At 40.5% G+C, this 17,459-nt stretch overlaps 2 protein-coding genes across 3 annotated transcripts in view; one reads left to right on the top strand and one right to left on the bottom strand.

Moving 5' to 3' along the window:
- The window catches only part of tex10 (testis expressed 10), a 38,099-nt gene extending 21,343 nt beyond the window's left edge, over nt 1–16,756 (top strand). The window contains exons 12-16 of the mRNA XM_061954950.1: nt 4,971–5,193; nt 8,427–8,507; nt 8,573–8,760; nt 13,005–13,212; nt 16,485–16,756. Coding sequence (XP_061810934.1) covers nt 4,971–5,193; nt 8,427–8,507; nt 8,573–8,760; nt 13,005–13,212; nt 16,485–16,601 — 817 coding nt within the window. The 3' untranslated portion in view covers nt 16,602–16,756. The remainder of the gene's footprint in view (nt 1–4,970; nt 5,194–8,426; nt 8,508–8,572; nt 8,761–13,004; nt 13,213–16,484) is intronic.
- The window catches only part of invs (inversin), a 96,951-nt gene continuing 96,070 nt past the window's right edge, over nt 16,579–17,459 (bottom strand). The window contains exon 19 of one of the 2 annotated variants that reach the window (XM_061954960.1): nt 16,579–17,398. In XM_061954960.1, coding sequence (XP_061810944.1) covers nt 17,280–17,398 — 119 coding nt within the window. In that variant the 3' untranslated portion in view covers nt 16,579–17,279. The remainder of the gene's footprint in view (nt 17,399–17,459) is intronic. The other variant, XM_061954967.2, reaches the window with a different exon arrangement.

Here is a 17,459-nt window from a genome sequence, read left to right as displayed (position 1 = left end):
TGTCCTCCTCGCCAGATACAAAAAGCCTCCATCGATAAAATACATGTGCAGCAGAAGCACTACATGTCTGTCGGCATAGCTTCACATTTACTGTATCATGACGGTCCTGACTCTCGGCTCCCGTCTCTCCAATGTTGTTCTATAATTATCAGTTCATCCTCCTGTTTAGTCAGGTTTAAAAAGATAATGTTGCAAAACCTCATTTGTCCAAAAGATGGCAAACATGAGTTTGTTGCCGGAAGAAGGAAGTCTGTGCTATGAGCACTGAAATACAGTAAAATGACCAAAATATAATAAATATTGTACATGTTGGTAGTTATTACTTATTAGTGTGTTTTAATTTTTCGAATGCAAAAAAGTAGATGCACTAATAATTATTTTGATTATGTATTATTATGATAATTAATATCCAATAATGATAATTACAGATGTCCGATAATATCGGACTGCCGATATCATCGGCCGATAAATGCTTTAAAATGTAATATCGGAAATTATCGTTATCGGTTTCAAAAAGTAAAATGTATGACTTTTTAAAACGCCGCTGTACGAACGTAGGGAGAAGTACAGAGTGCCAATAAACCTTAAAGGCACTGCCTTTGCGTGCCGGCCCAATCACATAATATCTACGGCTTTTCACACATACAACAGCCATACAGGTCACACTGAGGGTGGCCGTATAAACAACTTTAAAACTGTTACAAATATGCGCCACACTGTGAGCCCACACCAAACAAGAATGACAAACACATTTCGGGAGAACATTCGCACCGTAACACAACATAAACACAACAGAACAAATACCCAGAACCCATTGCAGCACTAACGCTTCCGGGACGCTACAATATACACCCACCGCTACCCCCGCCCACCTCAACCTCCTCATGCTCTCTCAGGGAGAGCATATACCAAATTCCAAGCCGCTGTTTTGAGGCATGTTAAAAAAAATATTGCACTTTGTGACTTCAATAATAAATATGGCAGTGCCATGTTGGCATTTTTTTTCCATAACTTGAGTTGATTTATTTTGGAAAACCTTGTTACATTGTTTAATGCTTCACAACAAAATTAGGCATAACAATGTGTTAATTCCACGACTGTATATATCGGTATCGGTTGATATCGGAATCGGTAATTAAGAGTTGGACAATATCGGATATCGGCAAAAAAGCCATTATCGGACATCTCTAATGATAATCCAACATAAATGTGATAGTCAGAAAAAATTGTAATACATTTTTTTCTACACAAAATCTTGGAGACATTACAAGCTAAAAGAAAAGGTTCTTGCGTGTGTGTTAAAAAAAGCTGGTTTCAAACAGTCACTTTGTTTTTAGTGAATGTAAACATGCTGAGCGTGTGTCTGTGGGGGCAGTGACGTTAGGTTTAGGGTGGGGTGGGGGCCCTTCAGGAGTCTAATAATAATTAATATTAAAGACCAAAATGGGGCCACGAACACAATCTTGTTAAGGGCCACACACAGTAGACCTAGAATCATCATAGTGGGGCATGTACCAAACACGTGTTTCTACACAGCCACCATGAGATGGCAGTAGTGTCCTGTCCCACTGATTGTGACATCCTCGTCCACTTTGTGCATCTGACTTGTTTCTTGTGTCAGGCGTTAACACATTTTTAAGGGAAAGGGTCGCCTCAGTCCAGCGGGGATGAGTTTGTCGAGACACAAAGAGCTCATTTGCAAGGCTGGAATGTAATGTCGTCACAGCGACGATAGTATTTTTCTGCTCGGCCGCTTTCACAAACGCTGTGTTGTGTGAACTATTTTGCTGCCGTTGCTCATATCCCTTCATCTCTGCTGCAGGGCCCATGCCCTGCAGCCCATTTCATATCCACGCTGAATATATAACTCCATGTTTTTCATAATCTGTCAGTGAAGGAATACGGTGGAACCTCCAAAGTTTAACATCTTTAATCGAACATATCATGCAAAGTTCATAAAACATGTTAATAACTATGCAAACTGTAAAAACAACCTAACTTCTGTGTATTAATAAATGCAAAATAAAGAAAAACTTACTGCTGATACTTTTAGTACTAGAGGTGGGAATCTTTGGACGATTCAATTCAGAATTGATTCTCGATTCAACACGACTCTCGTAATATATTATTTGGTATACAAATGATAATTAAACCTTTTCAAAACAGGTCACAGATTACAAAAGCTCCTCTTAGCTGCTGGCCTTCGACTTAAACACACATTGTTGGCCTAAAATATATATTTTTTTAAATGTATTTTTTACATTTTATTTACAAAAATCACAGACATTTTTATCAATTTAAAAAAATAGAGCAACCCTAATGCCTACCCAATCCCAGTTTTACAAAACTTAGGGTAGAAATTTGCAAAGCAAGTGAGAAGACATACAAATACAATATAAATAAAATACTAAAAAAGGGAATAACAAAAATTAATAAAGCAACAGTATCAATAATAATAATGTAAGGTTTTAATGTTTTAATCCAAAAATGCATTAAAAAAACAAATTGCAAAAAACAAACAAATTTAAAGCGAGTTTTAAATTATTTTAAAATCTAGAATTGGGGGGGGGGAAAAAATTCAATTGTGATTTGGATGTGAATCAATTTTTTTGACCACCCCTTACTACTACTGAAACGTTTTGAATGAATTATTGCTATTTATCAAAATCAGCTTTATTTACCAAGTATGTTTAATACATAAGGAATTGGACTTGGTAGACTGTGCTCTCTTGTTCAATGTTATCAATAAATATTATCGATTAACTAAAAGTATAAACAATTACTTAAATAACTAATATGTGCAACACTGATAAATAATAGTGCAGTCGTGAATAGGGCAAAGAGATGATGATATAATAATAATAGATTTTATTTGAACAACAAATCTCAAAGTGCTACAGAGTAAACACATAAAAGCATTAAAACAAGACAGTAAAAATATTCAAAATTAGCTATATGCTTTTTTAAAAAGGTAGGTTTCTAGCTTAGCTATATGCTTTTTTAAAAAGGTAGGTTTCTAGCCCTTTTTTAAAAGCTGTGTCAGTGTCTTATGCAGAGCCATACTGTCACCTGCCTTAATAGATTTGGATGGAAGATGATTCTCAAAGTGTTTGTACACTCAGTACACACTACAGGACCAAAAATGCATGTACAGGTGTAGAGCTGCAACGATTAATAGATTAAATTGATTAAATTGATTATTTTGTTTAGAGAGAAATGTTGATTTATTATCTTTGGCTTCGATTAATCGTTTAATGAGTGTAAGTAATAAAAATGGATTAAATCTGAACCGCATGGAAAGCCCGGAACTTTAAATACGCAGATACAGTTTTCGCACGGACGCTGTAAAAGAACGCACATGAGAGCGTAGGCGCGTGTGTGCTGTGATCTGTCTGGCGGTGAATAGCAGAGAATTTTTGTCGTTGGCCAACAATTTCAATATCAACGTTTTTATTGGAAAAAAATATTGAAGTTTATGGAAAGCAGAAAAATATTTGTTTATTTCAACCATTTTCCCTAAAATACACATTAAGGCTATAACGTGTGTTTTAAACTATTTCTCAATCGAACAAACCAATCGACACGCACGTGGAGAAAGATCACTTCATTTGCTGACGTCATGCAAGACGATAGTTTCAACTTTCAACTCTAAATTGGACCTTTTAAGGCTCTGTTGTAGATGACCTTTTCCACAGAACCGTTTAGTGAAATATCAAAGGACACAGAGGCCATATTGGTATTTGCATGTTTCTATAAAGGCTAATCTGAAGTGGATATGACAGTAAATCAGAGGTGACAAAATCAGACACACTATTATTAGTAGCGGTGCTAATAAAATCAATTCAATTAATTGATCAAATCAATTCCGCCCGTGTGCAGGTGAGATAGGCTCCAGCACCCCCCACGACTCCGTAAGGGACAAGCGGTAGAAAATGGATGGATGGAATTCAATTAATCATTTCCATTTTAAATCGATTCATAATTTTCAAATACAACAATTACAATTTTACATTTTTCAAAAGACATTTACTTGCTGTGCGTAGAGGTCGTACGTCAGCAACCACAAAGAGGTTTATTAGTCTGTTTTGAAAAGGTTTTATTATCATTATTATACCAAATAATTTATTGCAAGAATCGATTCTGAAAGGAATCGTCACTCCAAGAATCGAAATGGGTTCTCAAATTATTCATATTTAAAAAATAAAATAAAATAAAAAGTAAAAGTATTCTTAGTATCAACATTTAAACTGTTTCACACCTTTTTATATTTTTCTCAGTTTGGTGTTTTTGTTTGTAGTAGGGCTGCAACAACTAATCGATTAAATCGATGAAAATCGATTATAAAAATAGTTGGCGATGAATTTAGTCATCGATTCGTTGGATCTATGCTATGCGCATGCCCAGAGGCAATATTTTTAATTTTTTATTTTTTTATAAACCTTTATTTATAAACTGCAACATGTGCAAACAGCTGAGAAACAATAATCAAAATAAGTTTGGTGCCAGTATGCTGTTTTTTTTTCCAATAAAATACTGGAAAGGATAGAAATGTAGTTTCTCTTTTATCCGATTATTAATCGATTAATCGAAGTAATAATCGACAGATTAATCGATTATCAAATTAATTGTTAGTTGCAGCCCTAGTTTGTAGCAATTTTTTTTGGTAAAGTTTATTTTTAGTCTGCCACATGCCAAGAAAAAAAGCAGACCTCCCAGGCCGCACTTTAGACCCCCTTTGTTAGAATGTGAGCGTACTGTACTTTACAGTCTGCCTCACAACTTTGTGTTATTTTCGACAAAGCATATTATTATCACTAGTATTAATATCACCATATTGTTCTTGTCTTTTTGCCTTCTTTTTCCATTTTTTATAATATTCTTCTTTTAAAAAACAAGTTATGGTCAGCAAATGGCTCGCACTTTGGACCCCCAAGTCCTTTTGAAAGAAATGCCGTTGGTTTGTTTTCCAGATCGTCTCTGAGCAGCTGGTCAGTGGGGAGCCAGGAAGCGGCTCTACAGGACGTGGAATACGTCAGCTTCCTGTTCTCCACCCTGACGGGCTACTCCTGCGAGCAGCTCTCGCGCCTGCAGCACGCCCGCAACGCTGGAGTCACGGCCGCCTCCCCCCTGTCGCCCCTAAAGCTGCAGCTCACCACGCTGGAGCAGTTCACGCACCACTGGGACGTGGCGGAGGTGCGTGTGCACACACTAGGCGAGGCGTCGGTCAAACTGAAAACTTCCTATACCCTCGGTCTTCGTCCCTCTCTCTCACGCAGCTCAGAGCGCTGAGAGGGGAACTTTTATCGCGTGGCGCAGGTTGGAAATGCGCGGTTATCGTCCACGGTGGATATCAACAAGCGCTAATGAGAGCCAGTGGCGTGATGGGAGTGTGACATTTCTGCACTGAAATTACAGTTAGCGCAGCATCCCCTAGGGCTTGTGTGGGAGGCTTCTAATCACTAATTCAGCTCCTCAATTACAGCCTCAGATCCGGCCTCTCTCATTTGCCTGTCTGAGTCAATCACAGCCGAGTGGCGGTAAAGAATCGGGACGGGGCACGAGGGGGGCGGCATTAAGGGACGGACCGTGTCATCGGCGGTCGGGCTAATGAGGCGGGATTGTTTCTCATGACGGGGAGAATGTCAACAGGTGCGCCGCTACGACAAACGGCGCGTGCTAACTCGTGCACGTGTTGAAATGAGGAATTTGATTAGGTGTTGATGAAAATGTGTGTGGTTTGAAAAAAATAGGACCTTTTTTTAAGTTGTTAAAGAAGTTGTGCAACAGCTTCTAGAGCCTCAAGCATTAAGTTAAGTTAAAGTACCAATGATTGTCATACACACACTGGTGTGGCGAAATTATTCTCTGCATTTGACCCATCACCCTTGACCACCCCCTGGGAGGTGAGGGGAGCAGTGGGCATCAGCGGTGGCTGCGCCCGGGAATCATTGTTGCTGTTCCAGTACAAAGTACAGTTCAGAGGAATGCTAACCAGAAATAATCAAAATTTAAACTAATTAATAAATAAAATAAGGTAAAATAAATATAAGATGTGTTTAAGTTTTTAGATTTGACCATTTGTAGAAGGTCTGGGAACGTCACGGTACCTTTTCAACACAATACATGGCTAAATGTAACGATATATGCTGTGCTTGCAAGCAACAAAGGAACACAACACTAAATAAATATCATATTTTGCAGCATAGTTAAACAGCAAAAGTGCAAAACCAATGAGAGTGATTTACTGCACCACAAGTGTACACCGGATGTTTTTCTTACCAGCCGCTTGGATGACATGTAGAAAAAAGGGTTGTAGGAGCCAAATTACAGTTTTGCATCTACAATTTATGGGGATGTAGATAAAACAATTAAATTACATTTTATAATGGTTAGTAGAAAACAATATTTGATTCATGTCATGTTGATGTTGCTTTCTGTTAGGACACAAGTCATAAGTTTGTGTCTTTTTGAGAGAGTTGTGCACACCAGCAGATAAGAGCTAATGAAGGACTGTATGTCATATTGAAGGAAAATACTTTCAAAGTACCGGTACTGTGACTGCACTCACATGATCACAGTAATCCCTCTTTTATCGCTGTTAATTGGTCCCGGACATGACTGCCAAGTAGTAATCATTAATTATAAATGGAATATTGTCATTGCTAGAGCGTAAAAAAAACGGTCTGCTACTTTTAAATATATTGTAACAATATTAGAGCCCTGCAGACATTAAATAACACACTTTAGTCACCTTTACACTCTTTCAATCCAATACAGTAGTGCTGACTGAAGCTGAGCCAATCAGTGGCCACGATACTAAACAGCATGCTCAGAGTGGTTTGGTCTCCTCGGGTGGACAATACTACTGAAGTATGGACATTTTTAGTTTATTTAGCCATTTTTATGCTTGAAAATGCTTAATTTAAGGCAAAAATGACTATGTTTAAAAAAATCCATGTGGTGAAACTGTAATATTTGAAGTGCAATGTGTGGAGGGACAAAAAAACAGCGTATTTATAATAATAATAATAATAATAATAATACATTTTATTTATAAGGCGCCTTTCTGGGCACTCAAGGACACCGTACAAAATCAAAACAATAAAATCAAATTAGATAAAAAAACAACAACAACAACAAAGATAGAGAAGAAAATATGATTACAATGAATAAGCAATCAGGAATAGGTGTGTTTTGAGTCTTGATTTGAAGAGGGATATTGAATCTAAGTTACGAAGGTCTGGTGGTAAATAGTTCCAAAGATGTGGGGCAGAGCGGCTGAAAGCTCGGGCACCCATGGTGGACAGTTTAAATAAAGGGACAGTGAGATGGATGGATGAAGAGGATCTTAGGGAACGTGAGAGCGTGGCGACATGGATCAAGTCAGAGAGATATGATGGAGAGAGGTTATGGATGGCTTTGAAAGTGAGGAGAATTATTTTAAAGTGGATACGATGTTTGATGGGTAGCCAGTAGAGTTGCTGCAGAACAGGGGTGATGTGCTGGATTGGAGGGGTTCTGGTGATTATCCAGGCTGCAGAGTTCTGGAGAAGCTGAAGTTTGTGAAGTGACTTGTGAGGGAGACCAAACAGGAGAGAGTTGCAGTAGTCCAGGCGAGAGGTGACCAGGCTATGGACTAGTATGGCAGCAGTATGAGGGGTAAGGGATGGGCGAAGACGATAAATGTTCCGAAGATGAAAGTAAGCAGACCAGGTAATGCTGTTTATGTGGGCTTGAAAGGAGAGTGTGCTGTCGAGGATGACACACAGACTCTTGACTTGGGAGGAGGGGGAGACAGAGGAATTGCAGAGAGTAATGGACAAGCTGTCGGTTTTGGCGAGAATGGTTTTTGTACCGACAAGTAAGATTTTGGTTTTATTACTATTGAGTTGAAGGAAATTGGATGAGAACCACTGCTTGAGTTCACTGAGGCAGTCTGTAAGGGAGGAAGGAGGAAGAGAGGCAGTTGGTTTGGTTGAGCTGTAGAGCTGGGTGTCATCCGCATAACAGTGAAAATGTATTTTAAATTTACGGAAAATATTGCCCAGGGGAAGAATGTAAATGATAAAAAGCAGGGGACCAAGAACAGAGGAAGGTGTTAGACATTGCAATAGTTGGCCTTGTATCGAAGGTACAGTACAATACCAACAATGTCATGCACTTTAGAGTAGTCCGTGTGCAGCTTGTTAAGCAGTATCGATTTACATGAGTCAACACACGGCCATTAGTGACTAAACAGCCGCCAACACAAGTGAGTAGCAAGATAGTTTGGCTGGTGGGGGGCTGCATGAGTGCTGCTGACACTGGGGAGCCGCGGTTCATTCAGGCAAGACACAAATTCCAATGTTTACTGAGCCATTCTTGCAGGTGTGCGAGTGTGTTCACAACCACAGTTCTTACCTTCCTTCTTTGATGTTGGTGCACAGGAGGTGTGTCAGCGTTTGGAAAGTCTGGGTTCCAGGTCTCAGTGCTTCGACGTCGTACAAAACGGCATCTATGAATACATGGTGAGAGGATGAAGATGAGCCCGCACAAGTGTGATGATGACTGAAGGACGTGTTGTGCGTCTTAGATGCAGCTGAAGGTGGTGCCTGACAGCATGGCCGCCAGCCTGCTCAGAGCAGTCTCCAGACTAATGGACCTGACCCTGCTGCCCATAGACCCCGTGATGCGCTTCTTGGCGCGCTGCTGCCTCAGCCTGCTGGCTTTGCTGGTCGGCCGGCGTCAAGAGGACGCGGCCGACGGCAGCCGTCACAAAAGGTAAGATTTTAAAAAACAAACCCTGTTTCCATATGGGATGGCGTAACGCGGTTGAGGGAGTGGCTGTGCCAGCAATCTGAGGGTTCCTGGTTCAATTCCCACCTTCTACCAACCTCGTCACGTCCGTTGTGTCCTTGAGGGTGAAGTGTCTTTGCCCCAGAGTGTGAAGTGTCTTGAGCAAGACACTTCACCCTTGCTCCTGATGGGTCGTGGTTAGCGCCTTGCATGGCAGCTCCCGCCATCAGTGTGTATGAAAGTGTGTGTGAATGGGTGAATGTGGAAAGCGTGTCAAAGCGCTTTGAGTACCTTGAAGGTAGAAAAGCGCTATACAAGTATAACCCATTTACCATTTAGTTGGGAAATTGTGTTAGATGTAAATATAAATGGAATACAATGATTTGCAAATAATTTTCAACCCATATTCAGTTGAATATGCAAAGACAACATTTTTTTTTGTTGCAAATAATCATCAACTTTAGAATTTGATGCCAGCAACACGCGACAAAGAAGTTGGGAAAGGTGGCAATAAATACTGATAAAGTTGAGGAATGCTCATCAAACACTTATTTGGAACATCCCACAGGTGAACAGGCAAATTGGGAACATGATTGGGTATAAAAGTAGATTCCATGAAATGCTCAGTCATTCACAAACAAGAATGGGGCGAGGGTCACCACTTTGTCAACAAATGTGTGAGCAAATTGTTGAACAGTTTAAGAAAAACCTTTCTAGGGAAAACCAATTTAGGGATTTCACCATCTACGGTCCGTAATATCATCAAAGGGTTCAGAGAATCTGGAGAAATCACTGCACGTAAGCAGCTAAGCCCGTGACCTTCGATCCCTCAGGCTGTACTGCATCAACAAGCGACATCAGTGTGGAAAGGATATCATCACATGGGCTCAGGAACACTTCAGAAACCCACTGTCAGTAACTACAGTTGGTCGCTACATCTGTAAGTGCAAGTTAAAACTCTCCTATGCAAGGCAAAAACCGTTGATCAACAACACCCAGAAACGCCGTCTGCTTCGCTGGGCCTGAGCTCATCTAAGATGGACTGATACAAAGTGGAAAAGTGTTCTGCATACTTGCCAACCTTGAGACCTCCAATTTCGGGAGGTGGGGGGCGTGGTTAAGAGGGGAGGAATATATTGACAGCGAGAATTCACCAAGTCAAGTATTTCATACATATATACAGGTAAAAGCCAGTAAATTAGAATATTTTGAAAAACTTGATTTATTTCAGTAATTGCATTCAAAAGGTGTAACTTGTACATTATATTTATTCATTGCACACAGACTGATGCATTCAAATGTTTATTTCATTTAATTTTGATGATTTGAAGTGGCAACAAATGAAAATCCAAAATTCCGTGTGTCACAAAATTAGAATATTGTGTAAGACTAATACAAAAAAGGGATTTTTAGAAATGTTGGCCAACTGAAAAGTATGAAAATGAAAAATATGAGCATGTACAATACTCAATACTTGGTTGGAGCTCCTTTTGCCTCAATTACTGCGTTAATGCGGCGTGGCATGGAGTCGATGAGTTTCTGGCACTGCTCAGGTGTTATGAGAGCCCAGGTTGCTCTGATAGTGGCCTTCAACTCTTCTGCGTTTTTGGGTCTGGCATTCAGCATCTTCCTTTTCACAATACCCCACAGATTTTCTATGGGGCTAAGGTCAGGGGAGTTGGCGGGCCAATTTAGAACAGAAATACCATGGTCCGTAAACCAGGCACGGGTAGATTTTGCGCTGTGTGCAGGCGCCAAGTCCTGTTGGAACTTGAAATCTCCATCTCCATAGAGCAGGTCAGCAGCAGGAAGCATGAAGTGATCTAAAACTTGCTGGTAGACGGCTGCGTTGACCCTGGATCTCAGGAAACAGAGTGGACCGACACCAGCAGATGACATGGCACCCCAAACCATCACCCAACCATGCAAATTTTGCATTTCCTTTGGAAATCGAGGTCCCAGAGTCTGGAGGAAGACAGGAGAGGCACAGGATCCACGTTGCCTGAAGTCTAGTGTAAAGTTTCCACCATCAGTGATGGTTTGGGGTGCCATGTCGTCTGCTGGTGTCGGTCCACTCTGTTTCCTGAGATCCAGGGTCAACGCAGCCGTCTACCAGCAAGTTTTAGAGCACTTCATGCTTCCTGCTGCTGACCTGCTCTATGGAGATGGAGATTTCAAGTTCCAACAGGACTTGGCGCCTGCACACAGCGCAAAATCTACCCGTGCCTGGTTTACGGACCATGGTATTTCTGTTCTAAATTGGCCTGCCAACTCCCCTGACCTTAGCCCCATAGAAAATCTGTGGGGTATTGTGAAAAGGAAGATGCAGAATGCCAGACCCAAAAACGCAGAAGAGTTGAAGGCCACTATCAGAGCAACCTGGGCTCTCATAACACCTGAGCAGTGCCAGAAACTCATTGACTCCATGCCACGCCACATTAACGCAGTAATTGAGGCAAAAGGAGCTCCAACCAAGTATTGAGTATTGTACATGCTCATATTTTCATTTTCGTACTTTTCAGTTGGCCAACATTTCTAAAAATCCCTTTTTTGTATTAGCCTTACACAATATTCTAATTTTGTGACACACGGAATTTTGGATTTTCATTTGTTGCCACTTCAAATCATCAAAATTAAATGAAATAAACATTTGAATGCATCAGTCTGTGTGCAATGAATAAATATAATGTACAAGTTACACCTTTTGAATGCAATTACTGAAATAAATCAAGTTTTTCAAAATATTCTAATTTACTGGCTTTTACCTGTGTGTGTGTGTGTGTATATATATATATATATATATATATATATATATATATCCTGAAAATATGCAAACAAAACTGTGTTTAGATAATTGATACTTCAAACTTGAATAAATAAATCTTAAGGAATATAACATAACTTGGCTTCTGAGAGCTTCAAAATGTAATGAATAAAATGCTAAAGTTGTTGATAAACAAGCAATTATATTAGTAATTAAATATGGTCATTTTAAATGAATTATTATGATAATTTAAAATTAATTATTTCAAATATGTTTATTTTAATGTATAATTCTATGGCTGGATGTAATAAGGAAGTCAGAAAAAATAAAATACAAATAATTTTGATGTTTTTAGCAAAATATAGTAAAAATGTTTTTTTGTTTTGTTTTTTTAATTAATAAATATATTTATTTTTAGGTAAGATAAACATAATAATACAATTTATCCCTAGTCTGGATGATTTAGTTCTTGTCACCCTGTTGTCCTCCCGTCTTGAAAAAAGGCTGTCCTCACTCAGGTCCACATGGCTGAAAATCGGGAGATTTTCGGGAGAATATTTGTCCCGGGAGGTTTTCGGGTGAGGCGCTGAATTTCGGGAGTCTCCCAGAAAATTCGGGAGGGTTGGCAAGTATGGTGTTCTGTGGTCTGACGAGTCCACATTTCAAATAGTTTTTGGAAACTGGACGTCGTGTCCTACGGACCAAAGAGGAAAAGAACCATTATAGGTGCAAAGTTGAAAAGCCAGCATCTGTGATGGTATGGGGGTGTATTAGTGCCCAAGACATGGGTAACTTACACATCTGTGAATGCGCCATTAATGCTGAAAGGTACATACAGGTTTTGGAGCAACATATGTTGCCATCCAAGCAACGTTACCATGGACGCCCCTGCTTATTTCAGCAAGACAATGCCAAGCCACGTGTTACATCAACGTGGCTTCATAGTAAAAGAGTGCGGGTACTAGACTGGCCTGCCTGTAGTCCAGACCTGTCTCCCATTGGAAAATGTGTGGCGCTATATGAAGCCTAAAATACCACAACGGAGACCCCCGGACTGTTGAACAACTTAAGCTGTACATCAAGCAAGAATGGGAAAGAATTCCACCTGAGAAGCTTAAAAAATGTGTCTCCTCAGTTCCCAAACGTTTACTGAGTGTTGTTAAAAGGAAAGGCAATGTAACACAGTGGTGAACATGCCCTTTCCCAACTACTTTGGCACGTGTTGCAGCCATGAAATTCTAAGTTAATTATTATTTGCAAAAAAAAAATAAAGTTTATGAGTTTGAACATCAAATATCTTGTCTTTGTAGTGCATTCAATTGAATATGGGTTGAAAAGGATTTGCAAATCATTGTATTCCATTTATATTTACATCTAACACAATTTCCCAACTCATATGGAAACGGGGTTTGTACAACAAAACAACAAAGCTGGCTTTGAACACGTGTTCCCCCTCTGTGTGCAGGGAGGCCATTTGGGCGGCGTGCGTGACGGCGCTGAGCACCGTGCCGCGCCTGCTGAGGATGGTCCTGCAGCTGCGTTTTGGGGACATGAGTGAAGACGAGCTGCCGCTGCTGGGACAGATGTTGATGATGCTGCTGCAGCACACGCCGCTGCACAAGCAGCTGATGGCCAACACCAGCCTGCTGCAGGAGCTCATACAACACCTCACGGTAAACCTTCTTCTTGCAGATCATTCCTAAACATTGAAGTGCACTTGTCTACTCACTCAAACATTAACACTCAATTAGTAATCAATTGTATTCAACAATTATATCTCACCTACTTACAGTTTAACAGGACAAACCTTGTCAAATGATATTAAAGCATGTGTTAGTCACAAAGATGGTTATCAAGGTTTAGGTCTGGCTGATTACAAAAATAAATACTAATCAAATATACTAAAAATAAGTCAGTCATAAAAACTGTGCGCTAAATGTTTTTTATCTCTAAATAAATTAATAATAATAATAATAATAATATATGTTTAACTAAACTGTCAGTAAAACTAAATTGCAAATGATAATACAGCTTCACCACTTGAGTCTTAATTTTTTGCACTTAAGAAACTTCTTTATGACTTTCGCTGCAGGCTTGTTCTGTTGCTTTGATATAGTCGTTACGGCCACAGGTGGTGGAAAAGTGTATTACAAATGAGTACCGCTACGGCCCATACAAACCACAGCTGACAAACACATATTTTTTCTTGGCCCTATGGTTAAGAAACACTGCTGTAGAGGAACTTGGACCACCGTAAACTCATTGGCATTTTAACCTTGCTAGCAAACATAGAACACTGGGATCCAAACTTGTAATTGACATAACTGAAGTGTTCCTCTAAGCACCCCTTTAAGTCCGCTCCTTTTTGGCAGTTACATGTTTTTCATAATGTGATTACATAGGTGTTGCTGTAGCTTGTTTACTTCAAATGCAGTCAGTAGCTTTAATTAGTGGTGTTCCTCAAGGTTCCATCTTAGGTCCTCTCTTTTTCATCATTTGAGCTATTCAACTGGTGGCCCATGAGTTCGGTTCAAAAAACTCACCAGACTCACATCTTTGCAGAAACAGCAGAGCGCTCCCGTACCTCTGACAAAATAAATACACCAAAGTCAAATGAGTTAATAGAGTACGCTTGTTCTCCGGAATCTACTAATATGACTAATAGATCCCTTAGATTTCTAGGAAAGTCGCCCCTACAACAATTAAGTTGAATAACCCTGCCGGTCTCGTCTAGTGATACTATTAGTTTGGTAGTATTTTTAGTTCATCTGGCCATTTTTTTGCTTAAAAATTCTTAACTTAGGCCAAAATTACCTAAAACATTAAGAAAAACAAATGTGATAGACCAGGGGTCGGGAACCTTTTTGGCTGAGAGAGCCATGAAAGCCAAATATTGTAAAATGTATTTCCGTGAGAGCCATATAATATTTTTTAACACTGAATACAACTAAATGCGTGCATTTTTAAGTAGGACCAACATTTTTAGAGTATAATAAGTCTCTTATTCTTTTTAATAACACTGTTATTCTGAATCTAACCAATAATAAATCAAATACTTCAATACTTCAAAACGGATGAATGGATTAAAATGCATGAGAATGTTTTATATTTTGAACGTTATTTTTAACACTGTGATTACCTGCTGAATTATTCATTACTTATCGTGTCAATGTCAGCTAAGATTTATCTGAGAGCCAGATGCCGTCATCAAAAGAGCCACATCTGGCTCGAGAGCCATAGGTTCCCTACCCTGTGATAGAGTGAAGCCACATGTGATGAGGGACAAGGTACTCCCAGATATGTTCACTCATCTTTTTCAAATGTTTTGGGAGGGGAAATATTGTCTTTTGTTGAGATCACAAGACTAGTTATAAAGTGGAACCAGTTGATCTATTTCATAAAATTAATTTATTTCATAGTAAACTTTATGGCATTTCATTTTCTGGGGACACAAGTAAGACCGATTTAGTGAAATGCCTGTAAACTTTTATTTATTGTAATCTATTAGGTCAGGGGTCGGCAACCCGCGGCTCCAGAGCCGCATGCAGCTCTTTGATCACTCTGATGCGGCTCAGCTGATTACTTGCCGACACCCCCGATTTTTCCGGGAGACTTCCGAATTTCAGTGCCCCTCCCGGAAGTCTCCCGGGGAAACCATTCTCCGATCTTCACCAGGACAACATTAATGAGGGCGTGCCGTGATTGCACTGCCTTTAGCGTCCTTTAAAACCTGTCGTCGCGTCAGCTTTTTACACCATGCTATCTGCGTGGCGGCCCAGTTACATGTTGTATGTGGTTTCTGCCTACCCAAGTAAGTGACTGCAAGGCATACTTGGTCAACAGCCATACAGGTACACTGAGGGTGGCGATTTAAACAACTTTAGCACTGTTACTAATATGCGCCACAATGTGAACCCACACCAAACAAGAATGACAAACACATTTCGAGAGAACATCCCACCTTAACACAACATAAACACAACAGAACAAATACCCAGAATCCCATGCAGCCCTAACTCTTCCGGGCTACAATATACACCCATAACCCCGCCCACCTCAACCGACGCACGGAGGGGGGTTGATGTGTGTGGGGGGGGCGGGGTTTGGTGGTAGTGGGGGTGTATATTGTAGCCCGGAAGAGTTAGGGATGCATGAGATTCCGGGCATTTGTTCTGTTGTGTTTATGTTGTGTTACGGTGCGGATGTTCTTCCGAAATGTGTTTGTCATTCTTGTTTGGTGTGGGTTCACATTGTGGCGCATATTAGTAAGAGTGTTAAAATTGTTTATATCGCCACCCTCAGTGTAACCTGTATGGCTGTTGAACAAACATGCCTTGCAGTCACGTAAGTGTGCAGGCAGAGGCCGCATACAACATGTGACTGGGCTGGCACGCTGTTTGTACAGGCTGCAGAGGGCGCTAATGACAGTGCCATCGCGACACGCCCTTATTAGTGTTGTTTGGGTGAAAATCAGCAGACATTTGAAAGGATAGTAGCTCTGAATTACGGAAATGTCCCGGAAAAATTGGGAAGGTTGGCAAGTATAACGCTGTCAAGCGCCATTCATTATAAAACTCGCGGCCCGTGAGACGTTATTTTGCGGCCAGCACCTCAATATGAAAATTGAATGTTAGTGCGGCCCGCAAAATAACGTCTCGCAGGCCGCGTGTCTGAGACCCCTGGTTTGTACATAGCACAAAGCAAAAAAAACTTTGTATTCAGTCTTATTTCATTTTAAATTTCAAAAGAGTTTTGTGGCTCACATTGTTTTCTTTAATTTGTGAAACGGGTCAAAATGGCTCTTTGAGTGGTAAAGGTTGCCGACGCCTGTATTAGGTATTTCAAAAACATCCTGAGTGTTGTCTTATATTCAAATCCCCATGATCCTGTCCTTCAAGCTCAAGTATGACATGTTCGTGTGTGTGCGTGTGTGTGTGTGTTACAGAGGTACTCCCGCGGTGCGACCAGGGAGCAATGGCTGACCGACCTGCTCTACTGTTACAGCGTCACCGTGGCTAACGGCACATCCACTCACCGCGGCAACCTCCGAGACATGTACTGATCCACATAAACGTGCACCTACACACACACACACACACACTGTGGGAGCATGTTTTTTTTAATTGTTGCAAAAATAAACATTTTTGGATCTTTCACCATGCTTTGAAATGTGGAATTTTTTTTTGCTTGGTTAATAAAAGACGGACAAAAATCCAAAAACAATGCAGCTGATGTTTGAGTCCATTTTTTTTCTTAGTAACAGTTTATAGGGACAAGCAGTAGAAAATGGATGGATGGATGTAATGGAAAACAATAATTATTACATTGAGGTGTAACTCGTGTGTTTTAACAGCACAGTTCACAAAAGCCATGAAAAGGAATGTATTTTGTGGTGTGTGTGTGTGTGTGTGTGTGTGTCTGCAGGTGGGCTGTCTGTATGAGCGGCTGTTGATAGAGCACCTCATTCTGCAGAACCAGAGGAAAGGTTATCTCAATATGTGAGCGAGCGCGCCAAACGAGGGGTTGTGTACGTGTTTGTCTCACAATGGAAGAAAGGTTATCTTTTTACATGTGCCTTTCTGCACACGTAACCCACGCCCAGTGATGTCACCTTTCTCACGTCACGCCGCTTAATTTTAGAAAGCAGCACGCTTCCAGCAAACAATGTCCACTGTAATGTGAAGGCTTTTTTAGCCAGCTGAGAAAACATGCAAAACTTTATAGAGTGTGTGTGTGTGTGTCAATGTTTTCCACGTTGGCCCCGGCCCCCTTGTCCAGCGCTATGAGGCCTCAGGTGGTAAGAAAACTGCCTGGCTTGATTCACTGCTTCAGTCAGATGCACGTGGTCCAAACCGCTCACTGGAAAAGTCAAAAGTTTTAAAAGCGCTCCATAAGAGTTTGTGTGTGTGTGAATGGACTT

Source organism: Nerophis lumbriciformis, linkage group LG04 (assembly GCF_033978685.3).
Source record: "Nerophis lumbriciformis linkage group LG04, RoL_Nlum_v2.1, whole genome shotgun sequence".
NCBI classification, from domain to species: Eukaryota; Metazoa; Chordata; class Actinopteri; order Syngnathiformes; family Syngnathidae; genus Nerophis; species Nerophis lumbriciformis.
This window is presented reverse-complemented; position numbering and strand designations above follow the sequence as displayed.